This window comes from Mytilus galloprovincialis, chromosome 5 (genome assembly GCF_965363235.1).
Source record: "Mytilus galloprovincialis chromosome 5, xbMytGall1.hap1.1, whole genome shotgun sequence".
Lineage (NCBI taxonomy): Eukaryota > Metazoa > Mollusca > Bivalvia > Mytilida > Mytilidae > Mytilus > Mytilus galloprovincialis.
In genome coordinates this window covers 83,352,101-83,368,131 of record NC_134842.1, presented here as the reverse complement: position 1 = coordinate 83,368,131, position 16,031 = coordinate 83,352,101, and the positions used below count along the sequence as shown (strand labels likewise).

Below are 16,031 nucleotides of genomic sequence, written 5' to 3'. Positions count from 1 at the left end.
TTTTTCTTACAATCCCACAAAAATACTCAAGTTTTGAGATGTAAAATCATGCCTTTAATGATTTTTCCCAGGTTTGCTCAAATTTTTTCATTAAAGTTCAATGTTTCACCTTATTAATTCATCAAAGAAACTGATTGAGCAAAGATCTTGTATATTTGCGCAAGGCAATCCAAAATTACTCCTTGGGGGCTTGTAAATGAGCAGTGTTATGAAGATAACAGACAAATGGGATTTTCATTGTCCATGAAATTACACTTAAATGATTAGTAAAGACATCTGTAAAGGTTACACAATTTAAAGTTCTATTAGAGCAAAGAAATCTTAAGAATTAAAGAAAAGAAGAAAGGATGAATTTTTTACTTATACAAGTAAAAAATTCCGAATGCCTAAGGGACATAAATAAGCCAATTTTTTTTTTACCTATACAAGTAAATAAAATTCACTTGTATAAGTATCCTACAAATTTACTGATATGTGTATATTTTTTTTTACTTCTTCAAGTAAATAAAATACACTTGTACAAGTAGTACCCCTGACTGTATATCTGACCACATTTACAAACATTATATATATATATATATTATATGAGGAGGTGGTACCACAAAGTTATTTAGTACTCAATATGTTAGCATAAAAATTTCTAGAATTGTACATGTCGATGAATTGAGAGTGTCAAAGAAAATCATCTTTGTATCAAATTTTACTGAGCTCCATCACCAGCTACTTGTTATGGTTTTAAAAAATTATCTTGTCATTTCATAATTGATTATTTCATATCAGTCATATTCCTGAGGCTGCATAAAACATGGTAACACGTTTTGTTCACAATTTTACGTTAATAACGTAAAATTTACAGATTGTGTTACATTGTACCAAGGATTTGTACATGTAGTTACATGTAGTTACAAATCCTTGATCGTACATACACGTTGCAATTTCACGAAGAAAGCTCAGTTATGTAAATTTTCAATTTTTATTTGAAAACATACTTTGATGAAATCTAAATGTTAACATATTACATATATATTTATCTTTAAAATGTAGGTAACCGTCATGTTTGTGTATTCATAAATCACCTATACCAAGTATAGAAATCCAATAGTTTGTTATTAAATAGATTCCCTAATTCGACAGCAGGTTGAATCTAATCACAAAAAAATACCATTTATCTATTTAAAAATATGCCTTAAAATAGAGCAGATATATTATATTTGTAAATAAATATTTACCAAATATATTCACAATGAATGAGAGCAGAAAAGAAAAGTTTTATTCACTCCATCTTGGGCATATGTTGGGAGAGAGAAGGCTTTCATAGATTTAAAAAAAAAAGGCATTGTTTTAAAATGAAAACGATTTGAATGTAAGTTAGCATTTTATATATAAAAAAGAAGATGTGGTGTGATTGCCAATGAGACCAACATGACACAGAAATTAATCGTACAGCCTTCAACAATGAATATTGCATTATACGGTAAGCAAGTTCATAGACTTTTAAGTTGACAACACTCATATTCAAACATATATCAATTTTTATTATACAAATAATTCAGAATAACAGTAACAATGTAGTACGGTTTACACATTTCGAGCCCCCAAAAAATCTACATTTTTCAAGCAGTTGAGAAATGTAAAATATAATTATGGTAAATGTTCAATCAATGTAATTCGGCAAATATGTAAACAGAAGCCCCAAACGAAATGTATGTTTAGCAACAAAATGTGTTCATGAATGCTGAACGTTTCATTGTGTTCCAATGGTTGAAATCCTCTTTTCAATTAAAATGGCTGGATCCTCGCCTGCAAATTATAAACACATGAAACATGCCAAAGACTATACTTTAAGATATTTTGGCAAAATTTGTGTTGAATAATATATATATTTTCCCCAAGATGTGTAACAAAACTAAAGTTATATTGGACATGTTAGAGAAAAAGCTATAGATAGTCTTCCGGATGCCAATTTATTCATTCTTAAAGGGGCTGGACAGGGGGGTAAGCTTCTCCCTACTCTCGCCCCTCGTCTCCCTTCTCCCACCTCTCTTCTCCCTTCTCCCTCCCTTTTCTCTTTCCATTACCTTTTCCGATATACATTTCATTAAAATCCATTAAACATTCAGGAAGAGTTTCGCTTAGAAGAAAAGTAATGCCATACATTAAAGTAACGAGTATTTCCCCTGTAACATTTATAACTTTCTCATGTAAATTTATTTCTTCAATATCCATCCAGTTGTTTAGGAGGAGACTTGAGATGCACTAAACAGATATACATTGATAGACAGATAGGATGCAATATGCCTGCAACGTGATGAGACGCATACAAATTCCCATCTAGGAGGGACATGTATTCCAAAGCAACCTCCCATATTTTCAATTTTTGACAAATTTTAATCGGGAATAGTCCTGTCAAGGACGGCAGTAAAAATCGTGAATGTGTGACCTCAGCTTAACTCTGATGCACGCTGTTTCCCGATGATCTTTTTCAAAATTATAAATCCAAACTATAGAAATGCAGGATAATGTGTGAAAATACGGGGAATTTTTGTGACACTATGAGTGCAATTTCACAAGAAACCAATTCGTTTTAAAATGGTAGCCAAAAAAAAATGCTGCCTGCAAAAAACAAAAATAAAATTCTTTTCGAAAATAGTACGGGATATAATTTATCGAAAATACATATTTTTACAAGCAGTCGTTGGAAATCAGGCAGAAAATGATTTTTGGAATGGAATTAACAAAGAAGAATAAAATTGTCATTGAACTTGGTTATTTTGGTACACAACTTTCCCTATGATATTTTCCATTAGTGTAACAAGTTTTGGAATTTTATTGGACTGTACAGAAAATATGGTTCAGGAAGCTTGTAAAAATAGATTGCCAATACTGTAATCATTTAAGCGCAGTTTACATAGGACAGCAACATCGGAATGAGGAAAAAGTTAACAAAGACCTGTCATATTGCCATTAATGGGATGTCAACACTTAATGCGCACCCGTTGGGACAAAATAAAATTAGATCATTCAGACCCTGTTACATATTTTTTCTTATCTTTCAATTCTGTATTTCAAAAATTATTTCTTGAAATTTACAATCACACGATTCATTAAATAAAACCCAGTGGCCAATAATAAATGAATAATCGGAATTTTGATGAAGGTAAACCAGGAAAAGCGCTCTGAACGCCAAAAAAATATGAAGAGATATGTTTGTTTGCCTATATTTCTTCAAATGCAGAAACAAACTGAAAACACGCCACTTACATTTTAATATCCTTTTGGTACACGTTAATTTACACTTGGGCTTACAGGAATGGTTGTGTTTTGTTGTTGAGTTTGACATGATGTACAAATTATTCAGATTTCCCAACTATATTCCCATAGGCAGATTCGGGGGGGGGGGGGCCCTGGGGGCCCGGGCCCCCCCTTTCGTGGGGAAAATTTGGTTGATTATATAGGGAATCACTGAAGCTTGACTGGAGTGGCCCCTCCTTAGGTCAGTCAGAGGGCCCCCCCTTAGGCAAAGTTCTGGATCCGCCACTGATTCCACTATGACCTGCTTATTCAAAAATAAATGTTGTCACCAAATGCTTTGTAAAATAGAACACAATCATAAACGCTTATTATATATTTTGGTCCCTAGACAAACTGCCCCGAGCGTACTGTTTTACCCGTGTCCATTTGTGACCCATTTGTCCACCCGTCCCTCACGTTATTGGTATATAGGATGCATGTAGCTTAGCGTTTATACAACCTATTTCAAAGCTACATTTCCTTTATGTCAACTTTAAAAATATATATAGACATTAGACATTAGACATTATTTTATTTTTCCAATCATGGGCCCTTGTCAGGCAAGATACAAAAACATATACCAAAGTGCGCATACACAGTCAAGAATGTGTAAGATAATATTTACCTTTCGTTGCGTTTTCCAAGTACAAAATCATATTGGGTACATAAATCCATCGGTATCAGGTCGTTCCGGCCCAAAACCGATACGGCCCAAAGTCAATCCGGCCCAAAGTCGATTCGGCCCAAGTCGATCCGGCCCCATAATAAAATATATACTATATTCACTATATGGAGGAATTTGTGACAAATTTGAACAGTATATATAAACGAAATCATTAGTTTGTTTATTCAACAACTGTCTGATGATTGTGAACTAAGGTAATGCCACTCGTAATCACTTAATTCAATCAAATCCTGATTAATTAAAGTTACGTAATCAACAAAGGTCTTTATAATTCGATCTTTTGTTTGGTGTATATAATAATAATTAATTGTATTTTTGTTTCAGGTAACATCAGAGGTTTTTATATATATATCACTTTTTTTTGTAATATCGAATATAGTCAATATATTTTAAGTTTGTATGTATCAGCTTGGGGATCGGCTTGTACCCGTTGTGTATTTAACTAAATTACACAAGACAATTTGAAAGAAAATGTCACAATTTGAACAGAACGTTGTCTTTTACAGTGCTTATTTAAGGGGGGTTCGTCCGACCCCCCCCCCCCCCCCCCCCCTGGCTACGGGTATGATAAATAAGCAATAATTATATAATATCATATAGACTGATTATTATTTATTTCGTTTAAGTCATTAACTTATTTTACATTTTTTCCATGATTCAGAATCAAGTTACTCTGCTGAGGGGTTGACATTCTTCAGGCTGTGCCCCCTTTTGTGATGTGGGATGTAGTGTGTTTGTGGAGAAGGGGGAGATGGAATTTGGGAAAGTTGACAAACGAGAATTAATCAAATCAGAGAATTTAGAAATCTTAGAGTGTGAATAAATAAAATACAACACATAGGAATACTCTTGGTTTGTTAGTGTTCCTGTCGAAGATCTCTCCAGCTTCTTCCATTAATAAAAACTTACCACCACGAAATAACCTTTGAGAAATAGTCAATACTGTTGACAGTGGCGCAAAAATGATTAATCAATAAGTCTTGGATGCAAATATATTCATTTAATAAGTGAATTATACATTTTACTAATCTGAATTTAAAGACGTGTTATATTATTAGAAAATATACTTTAAGTTTGCTACTGTCTTTGTGACTTAGAATTGCACACTCTACAAAGGTCTACGGTATACACAAATAATAGCCAGTGCTAGCCTACATTATCAGCATAGTTGATCCTGGAAATGGCTAAATTTTGGACTCGATCTATTGGTCCAAGGTTAAACAATATGTTTTTCTTTTATAATAATCAACTCATGGATTTATTAACTATGCACATACTTTTAACACTATCTCTTATATTCCACGAAAAGCTCGCCAAACCTTATGTTCACTATGTTAGTATAATAGTCCCAGCTTCATTTGTAATTTTACTAAAACCTGCTGAGGCTAGGTTGCCACATGTTGACAGCAGAACGTTCCGAACTGTTTACCATTTATAGTACCTAAGTTCACCCATGTATTTTGGAGGTTCGTGTTCCCCAAAGAAGGCAATGGATTATATATAGGGAACCACTGAAGCATGACTATAGAGCGGAAAATCTTTCAAGTAGCAGTCAGTGCCCTCCCTCTTTTAAAGTTATCAAAATTTCTGGATCCGTCCCTGGCACAATCGTTATAGTTTCTTTGTAATGGTAATGTAAAGTTATTGGTGTTTTACTGCATGAACATTTTATATTTAAGGCTTTCTCGTTTTATTGGATTTATGGTAATAAATTAAAATATTAATTTGTATCCTCCTTTGATTTCACGGTTAACAGCAGACACACAGCTAAAGACCATGTATTGTTATTTTTTATCTTATCTTTCATCTTTCTAATCTGTCAAAATTTCTTACCAAGTCTGCATGGTATAAATCGCAATTTTAAAATGTGTTCACATTTGATCTTAACTAACGACTTCTTTGCAGTACTTTAATCAAAATCCGTTCCGTGAATGTTTTCCCGCACACTGGTATTTATAAATGCCTCGAAAATTGACATTTTTTGTTTCCTTTATACATGTATAGAATAAAGAATTGAGGAGTTATGAACTTTGAAAAACAGGCGCTGATCCAGCCATTTAAAAAAGGGGGGGGTTCCCAACCCAGGATAAAGGGTGAGCTCCAGCTATATGTCCCCATTCAAATGCATTGATTGGCCAAAAAAAGGGGGGTTCCAACCCCCGGAACCCCCCTCTGGATTTGCCAATGAAAAACCAGAAGCGCGGGTAACTTTTGAAACCACCCGCAGGACATGCAGGAGGTGGTCACAAATGGAAGTTTATACATGTAACAGTAAACCTCTCCCACATGCTTGCTTAAAACACAAATAGAATAGAAGCAGGTAGTTATGTCTTTTGATTTTTATATTCCTCTCCAAAGAAGAAGAAATGTATGATAAATTTATAATGGTACATTGTTCTGTCATTGTATATGGCCGGACTATTAGGGACGAAGTAAATGGCTACTTTAATTTGATTATAGTCATAACTGTATGAAGCACCTTTTAAAGTCTAAAATACATCTACATGTAACTGCCTTTTGGTCAAAGATTTGGGGGGGGGGGGCCGGATAGTTGGCACACATATACATATAAACAGAAAAAGAGATGTAAGGTATTGTACTAAACTTTTGAGAAAGTTATATATACTCGATAACAATATTAACACAACACAACACATTTAGATATTCCAAGTTCTATATCATTAGTTTAAACTTTTTTTTTCCAAAGTGGTGATAAATCAAGAACAAAAGATCTGTCATTAACCATGTTAACACCAAATTCTTCAAATAAAGAAAAACATTAACTGATATGCCATCCACCATTACTTTAGTTGTTTGTTGGGAAGACACTAGGCACTTTTTGTAACTCAGCAGTCAGGAGTCTACTTCGTCAAAATTATCTCCCCATTACGCCAGTTCATTTTCACAATCGTAGAAATGGAAGCCATTGTAGGGATGACGCGCTACCAATATTGCTCTTGGAAACCGATAAATTTATTCACATTGCACCATTACGATCCTTATATGTCAGTTGTATTTTAAAAGACAAATGCATCAACTAGCTAATGAGCATCAGTTAATAATCTTGGCTGCATTGATTTAACTTAAAACTATTGTCTGATCGGTTGTCAGGTGGAATTTTCGAAAATTCATAAACATTTAGAAAAATTCTAATTAAATATTTCGTGGAAGGGCAGACTAGATTTTTTTAGTGTATGAAGACTATAAACCCTAGTAATCACACACAAAAAATTAAAATTTTTCGAAGATATGCATTTTCATCATCCAACTTGAAAGACTGTCGTCAAGTACTTTCAGTAAAAAAATAGCTATTCGAACACACCTTCTCTGTTTTTGTGACTCATTAGATAGGTATTTCACTTGAGATCACTTGACCCATATATTTCATCTTTTAGTACTGTGATTTTTTTTTGTGTTATAAAGTCAACCTGTAGCTTTAATATATAAAAATGATGGAATCTGAAGCGAGACGATGTATGAAATATTCTTACTTTGTACGATATCAAGACAAAATACTCAACTCAAACACGCCCTAACATAAAAAGGTGCACTCAATTTTCTCTTTTCGATACAATTGTTACCCATTTTTTTGAATTTTTTCTTCAGTCACATAATAGAAGGGCAGACACGAAAATTACTGAACTAATAGATTGACATGTTTTCCGTCCGTGGTATTTTTTTTCATAAAAATCGGAGGTTATGCATTTTCTTCATCCAACTTGAAAGATACCCATGTCGTCGACTTGATATCTAATTGTTCTGCTTAACTATGTACTAGTAGATAAATTGAAAACTTATGCAAATGGTGTTTTTGAAATAAAACACCTCGTAATTGAGAAGAAAATTGCAATTTTGTTTGTTTCTATTAACTTTTAAAAATTTTGTCGCCTTCTCTAACAAAGAGCTTCGATTCTTTTGTTCTATTTCAACCTGGTTTCCGACTGTCAGGGACACACATAAACTTCAAATTTAAAAGAAAGATTTTTTTCAATTACATACAATGTACAGGAAAAACCTATTCTTTAAATCAACATTGTTTTTTTCTGAAGAGATATGTTTATGGTTGATCATGTTGATGGTACAAAAATATTTTAAATTAAATAAATTCATTGTACATGAAGAAATTTAAAAAAAATCAGCGTTAAGAAACTCACTGTCTTTTCATCATATAAAAAAATGTGAAACTGTTGTCAAGAGAGGCTGCCCATTTTATTTTGTATATTACAATACCCTTTTCATTAAATTGCTGTATTAAATTATTTTTATATTTCATATTTTTAATTAAATTAGATTAATCATGTGGTCTTTGCTGGAAAGAAATCACTCCATTTGTACTCATATCCCAATATTTTAAGTTCAAAGCTTTAAGCAGAGATTTACAATATGCATGTACATCTGGCATGATCTGGCATGCAGAATGTTAAAAGCAAGTAAAGAATTGACTTTATATGTGCAGTATATATAATGATTTATATACAACACATGAAATTTACAACTATTACATAAATCGGATGAGTTGAGCATAATACACAAATGACTTTCTCATGTACTTAGCTTTCATGTGTAAATCATGCGTTTACAATATATGATATATGTGATACACGCATGTATTTATTACGTGCGAAAACCGCATGTGAAGATCATGCGTTTAACGCATCCTCCAGACACCGCATGATTTTCGCACGATTCACACATGATTTACGCATGTAATAGCCTTCATGCGTAAATCATGCGTTTTAGAAATTATGCGATACATGCATGTTTGAAACATGCAAAAACCCCACATAAAGATCATGCGATTTACGCATACTTCATATTTCGCATGATTTACGCATGATATACGCATGTAATGGCCTTCATGCGTAAATCATGCATGGCACTTTTGCCTGTGTAGGAATTGCCTTAGTTTTCCTTGTTGTTGTGTACCCATGGAAAGACTTGAAAATTATAGAACTTGCAGTAGAGAGCAGAAGAGAGGCCTTGTGTCACCGTGTACTGGTCACCATATTATCAAAAATTCATTTCTCATACTTCCCTGTTTGCTAAAATCTGAATCAGACTTGATAAAATTTGTATCTAATATAAAAAGGATATACAGGAGAATATCTGACTGGAATTCAGTCAGATATTCTCATGTATATCCTTTTTATATTAGATACAAATTTTATCAAGTCTGATCAGATTTGCCTTAGGTACCGTAAGACGTTTCAACTGAGGCACTACACAGGCGTCAAAAGGCATCATTATGTAATTTTCCTAATGTAATTTATTTCTAGGTTTGGTTTGTTTGGTTGCTTTGTTTGTATAAATTTATAAATGTTTGCTTTTATCGTTGTAATTAAGAGCATATATGCAATCAATAGATAGACAGGGCTTCAGTTTGTGTACTTGAATGTTGTTGGATGCTAAATATAATGCAGAATATAATGTATACAAACTGAAGCCCTGGCTATCTTTCACTTTCAGATGTCAATCTTAATTACAGTGCTTGAACAAGCATGTATACATTTTTATATACACCCAATGGTGGCTTTCACTATTGTCTGATCTATGGTCTGGTTGTTGTCTCTTTGAAACATTCCCCATTTCCATTCTCAATTTTATACAAACAAAGCAAGCAAGCAAGCCAAACTTTTAAACTGCAAGCATTAAAAGATCTTAGAAAAATAGCTCTAATTTATTGGATTCTTTATATTTCTTCCTCTGTCATTTCTGTAAATTCAGAAATTATTGCAAAAAATGCGACCGAGTTGTAAACGCAATAATTTAAACACTCATTTTGAGATATTTTATATAAAATAAACAGGATTTTTCTCAAAATTGCATTTAAGTCTAAAATGACAAAATCGCAATAATAAATGCACGCCATTATTTCTGAATTTACAGTATTTTAAATTAATAGGAATTGCCTCAGGTTTCCATGTTGTAGTGTATAGTAGTCATTAAGTTTCATCCCTTTCTGGGTCAAGCCAAACAAGTTTAAAAATGGTATTTGTTGCTTCTTTAACAAAACATCTGACATTTAGGAAAAAGACTGGGAGTTACAAGTAGAAGGATATGTCCTTGGAGGCTTGGTGCAACATTCCTAGCTCAAACGGAGTATGCCAGTTTTACCCACTCTATCTAGAGATATAACATGAATGTGTGCATAGTACACGGGTGCCTTACTCGCACTATCATTTTCTATGTTAAGTGGACCATGAAATTAGGATAAAAACTCTAATCTGGCAATTAAATTAGAAAGATCATATCATAAGGGAACATGTGTTCTAAGTTTCAAGTTGATTGGACTTCAACTTCATCAAACCTACCTTGACCAAATACTTTAACCTGAAGCAGGACAGATGGATGAACAGAAGAATACACAAACAGATGGACAAACAGACACACAGACCAGAAAACATAACCCCTGTACTATCGTAGGTGGGGCTTAAAAAACAAGATGCGGTGTGATTGCTAATGAGACATCTCTTCACAAGAGACCAAATGACACTTAAATAATTAAATTAACAACTATTAGTCACTGTGCAGCCTTCAACAATGAGCAAACAAAGCCCATAGTCCAGTTTTACTAACTATAACTTACTTTGAGTAATATCAAACATGAAATGTTGTGTTATATGTTTTATTTTATGTGAATTGAGGCGTCTTATTATCACAGACCAATAATAACAAATAAACTATAAATACTACCAGTAAACATATACATATCAAGATCTCTACTTCTATATTTAAAGTCACAAAACAGCAGAATTCTACAATGTAAACAAAATGATGAACTTTTTAATATGACTCCTGCAAATACATTCGGTTTGTGAGTTTAATAGGGGTTAGTAAATTTCATAGGGGGTTCGTGTCGTCATGTCTACTGTTAATGATGACGTCATCTGTTAATGTTGTTGTGTTTCATTGTTTATTTTTCAAATAAACAGCAGAAAAATTCCAGCGTGCCATAAATTTGTGATACAGTTAATTACTGACCCCCTACTGACCATAGAGGGTGAATAAAATCAAAAGGGGATTCAGCCTCCAGCCTCACCCCCTATGGATTTTACTAACCCTCTATGGATCGGTTGGGGGTCAGTAGCGAACCATATAACTTACAGTACAAAATTTTATATGACAATTGTCACAGATTTTACCTCAACTTCAAAGACATTTTCATATATGGTTTTTCACATTACAAAATTTTTTACAAAAATTCCAAGGATTTTTCTAAGATTTCTTCAAGACCTATTTTCAATGATTGTATTGAATAAGATTATGGGAGGAAGAAACTATCATTTACTCTTACTTCTACTGAATGACTTTGGTTTAAACTCTAAAAATGGTTTTCCAGACAATGTCATTCTTATTGAATAAAAGCTTTTGGAACTGAAGGAAATTGTACTTCATATATAAAAAAAAAACTAGCTAAATTCTAAGTAAACATGCTACAAATAAACTATCAAAAAAACTTCATACAATTAACATAAAACAATGTACAAGAACCATGCTTGTAAACATTAGATATAATAGACTTTTTCCAGGATTATGACCTGACACTGCATTCTTGAAACTATAGCAATTTCAGGATCAGCAATGCTTAACAAAAGTCCTGATTTTTATCAGTTTGCATAATAGCACTGAGATTTTGCATGCAAGACATAAGACTTTTGATACCTGTGGCAATGAATTGAAAAAAGGAGGTAGAAAAAGTATGTTTACAAAATACATTTGTACAACAAAAAAACATAAAAGCTAAATCATCATCATCAACTACCAGTATACAGTAACAACTAATACCTTTGATTTTTGATGTCTATAAAAATATTCAAGAATATCAAAACATAACATGTCCTATTAAACTGGAATGAAAAATAAGGAAGACCTGCCTCCATCAAAATGAAATGACTATAAATAATTTGATATTAAAGATTGTAAACCCAAAACTGTTGACTTATATTTCATACTGTATGTTTACCTTTCAATTGATACAAATTCAGCAAGAGTTACTTCCCTTATAATACCATTTTGGAGGTTTAAGTGCACAAACTCTTTTAAAGAATCTTGCATAAATTAGTCAAATTCAACTGTTATACAGACCGCTAGACTTGAGTAAAAAATAAATTTCTGAACAATTTAAATTTTGTATAGCCTTGCTTTTAACTCATCCCTATCCCATAATAAGGATCTCGTATTAGACTTGGTTGTATAGCATATAGCTGGTTCTCTCCAGCTTCCTCAACTTATAAAAACTGCACGTGACTGCCACGAAATAGCACAATACTGTTGAAAGTGGCTTTAAACGCCAATCAATCAATCGATGTATGGCATGCTGCATTTTGGTTAGTCAAACAAGAAATTAAACCATCAATCTGTCTAAAATGGCGACCAAGGGAAACAACTTAAACATGAAACTCAGAGTATATCAATTCAAACCAATCTATTCATAAAGATGACCTGATTGCATAACCATAGGTATGAATATTGAAATGAAATATAGGTTACATTAGCTTAATTTAACTTGCGTATTTATATAACCTCTTTGGGTCAAGATAGAAAACTATGCACACAATTGTGGACAGAAACACTTTAAAAAAAAAGACGACAAAAAGTAAATATAAAAATATATAACATGATTTCAAAAGTATACAAAATTGTCGCATGATAACTTACATACATAAGGTAAATGTTACCCTTTATAAATCTTACACACGGTTTTATGCTGGAACTTAAATATGGTAAATTATGCTGTCAAGTCAAAGAAAACAGGCAATATGGTCAGAAAAAAGCGACACTTCTAATAGGCATTAAACACTTTGTTTAAGCTGATAACATCTAGTTTAGCTTTACTCATTTTTCTGATGCCACTTTAATTTTAACCTTTGTACTTTGTTCATGGCAATGCCAATATGAGTACCGGTAATGGCTAACTGATATAATTAACTTAACCTTCTATTTCATAAGGTCACATCCTCTAAACTTTGTTTGATAAACTTCAACTCTCTTTGCTTAGCAGTTGTGGTCAATTAAAATAAAATGATAACATTCTGCTAATATTCTTGTATATATATGTGTGTATGTATAGTAAGTAGTATGCCTGTAAATGCTTTAATGACTCCAATTACTTCTGAAAGTAATTTCGTAAACAACAATACCTAAGTACTAATCTATCCTATTTTGCTAAGCACTATCAAAATCAAAATATGACCTGTTTCGGATAGAAATCAACATATGCAAATGATTATCAATTGAATATCAATACATATTTTTTTTAACATTTTTTCTGGTTGAAAGAAATTCTTACTAGTATTCCAATTTTGTAACTGTTTACAAATTTAGTGACATAAAAACCCTACAACACAGACCAAAGTTAATCTATTACTTTAAGTTTGAAACTTGGTCAACATCTTATACATGTACACGTACAGGAGGACTTGCATAAGGTCAATTTCTACCTGAGGCAACTCATATCATGTGACAAGTCATGTGATCTGGAATGAGGATTGTGTGATAAACGAGACCACAGGACATTTCTTCCGTATCTTAGCAGAGATATGCGGAGAGGAAGCCATCTTAACTGTTTGTAATTGTGTACAATGTTGGAATGAATCTCCTGCACGATCTGTGATCTTTGTGCATCCACTTATATCCAAAGCAATCAAAGACTGAGTCACAGAGTTGCCTGGCAACAGTAACTGTCGGATACCATCGTCAGTCATCCTTGGGCAGTAGCTGATGTCTAATTTTTCTAGTGATATTAAATGATTGGGAATTTCTGATAGTGATGTATTCGAAATTTCTGTCCCTGCTACCGAAAGATGTTTTAATTTATGCAGACGACTTATATCTACCATCCCTGGGTGTCTGTCTGCTGGGGGACGAATTATGTCCCGAAACTGTTCGTCGGACATCGTAATCCAGCTGATGTCAAGAGCATACAAAAGAGGACAAACAGCAAATCCTAATGCACTAACAACGGCCCATGAACATGACGACAAAGAAAGAGTTTTCAGCTGAGGAATTCTAGCTAACAACCAAGCTAATTGTTTGTGTGTAAGTTTTGATGATTTAAGAATTAATGTTGACGGCTGTCGTTTCACAATACCAATCAAATGAACTTGATAAATGTATTTTCCACTGAGATTTATAGTTTTCCATAATGTATGATGCATGCACCATCGATTCCAAGTCTTACAGCATCCCAAACTTTTAACCAAGGATGTTGGATTTAGATGAGCAAATATTTTCATCCATATTTCTCTACAGAGTGGATGATTTTTACCATTGTTCATTACAAAATAGTCTGCTGGTGGAGGTGGGGGTGGGGGACGTATCACATATCGCTTTATATCTTTCAGAGGTTCTATTTTTAGTGGTGCAATTATTTCTGGAGTTATGTCCCCTCTTCCAGGTGCAAACAGTTTATTTGGTTTCTGCAAATCATTAGTATTATTTGGTGCACTCTCAATCAGTTTTTTTCTCTTCTTGCCTTGACCTGGACCTCTGAAACCTGACTTTGAAGGTGTGTGATTGGCTCCATGTTCGACGTATGAAGTAGATGGAACATCAATGTCCATAACATTTTCAACTAAATCTAATGCCTCTGTTGACAATTTCTTTCTGACCTTTGACCCAGCAGACCTCCTGAACTTTTTGAATCCATAAAGACGTCTTCCCCTTGGTGATGTAAGTGCCTATAAGTACAAAGATGTGGAGTTAAGGACACTGATGTTCCAATTTCAAAGTTCACAAACTAGTTCCTGGTCTGAATTTGTGTTGGATCTTCTCTGTTCAAGAAACAGCTAGAAGGAAAATGTTAATTCAAGATTTTTTATTTATCAACTTTTTTTGGCTTTTTTTACACCATTTTCATTTCTCAAGGTCAAAGGTTGGGAGGAAGAACAACACAAATTCAGTTTGAACTATATAAAATTTATTCATTCAAAAACATATCAAACAATCAATTAAAAGAAACATCAAAATGAAATCTTGTTTTTCTGATTAATGATCTTAAAAGTATAGTGCAATGGAAAATTCTATTGAATTTCGATTTTTTTACTCACAAAAATGAAATTTGTGATTGTTCCATAAATTTTGCTGTGATTGAATACCAAAAAGGTAAAAAAGAATAGCTTGGTCTTTTTATCCAGTACTTCCTATACATTATAAGAAAAACAAATTTCAGAGAACTTTTTCATTTTGATGATGTAACAATTTAAAAACAAATTTGTTTGTTTCTTCTTTTTTTTTGCGATTCAAAGAAATCAAATTAATTTAATAATTGAATACTGTAAATTCAGAAATTTTGTGATGTTTCTATTATCCTGAAACTTAGGATAGGAAGTTGAAGATATCATGAAAATTAAAAAACTTGCATTTTAAAATTCTGACTGCATTATTTGTATGGAGCCATTCCTGAAATAATTACATATAATCTCACATTGTTATCCATTCTTCAACAGTCTTAATAAAAAATGTACACAGCAATTTCTGAATTTACAGTATTTTAAAATGAGTTGATTTACTTCCAATATTATTTAATATACATAAAATGAATAAAATTTTAATAACTTATATACATAACTTAAACCTGATAGTATGGCATTATATTACAAAATTACCAATGAAGTAATATGCTATGTGATTTATGTAAACTGTCCCTCATATATTCCCCTCAATAATATTACATAAACAATCATACTAAATGAAGAGGTAGCGTTGTGTGAATTTAAGACGATTACTGTTGATTCATTTATTTTTGTGGGTACCAATAGTCGTAGTTTGAGAAAAAGAGTATTTAGTGGAGATTTAATTTCAAGGCTTTTCCAAAGTCTGTAATGATTGAGGACTATAGAAATTTGTACTTTGTCCAATATCTGAATTCCTACTTTAGGCTTATTCACGAAAGTTGGTATCCCACGAACAATAATGAATCCACAGTCCATTAAAACAAACATATTATTTATTTATATACACATAAAAACAGGATACCTAATAAAAAAAGCCATTTTCTAATACCTTTCATTGCCCCAAAAGCCCATTAAAAAAGGAATGATTCACCTTCTTCAGA

At 32.8% G+C, this 16,031-nt stretch overlaps 1 protein-coding gene and 1 pseudogene across 1 annotated transcript in view; both read right to left on the bottom strand.

The window, feature by feature from the left end:
• LOC143074171 (lysine-specific demethylase 2B-like) overlaps positions 1–16,031 on the bottom strand; it is a 100,877-nt pseudogene that overhangs the window by 43,957 nt on the left and 40,889 nt on the right.
• The window catches only part of LOC143076537 (lysine-specific demethylase 2B-like), a 28,899-nt gene continuing 23,453 nt past the window's right edge, over positions 10,586–16,031 (bottom strand). Inside the window, exon 10 of the mRNA XM_076252362.1 lies at positions 10,586–14,655. Coding sequence (XP_076108477.1) covers positions 13,444–14,655 — 1,212 coding nt within the window. The 3' untranslated portion in view covers positions 10,586–13,443. The remainder of the gene's footprint in view (positions 14,656–16,031) is intronic.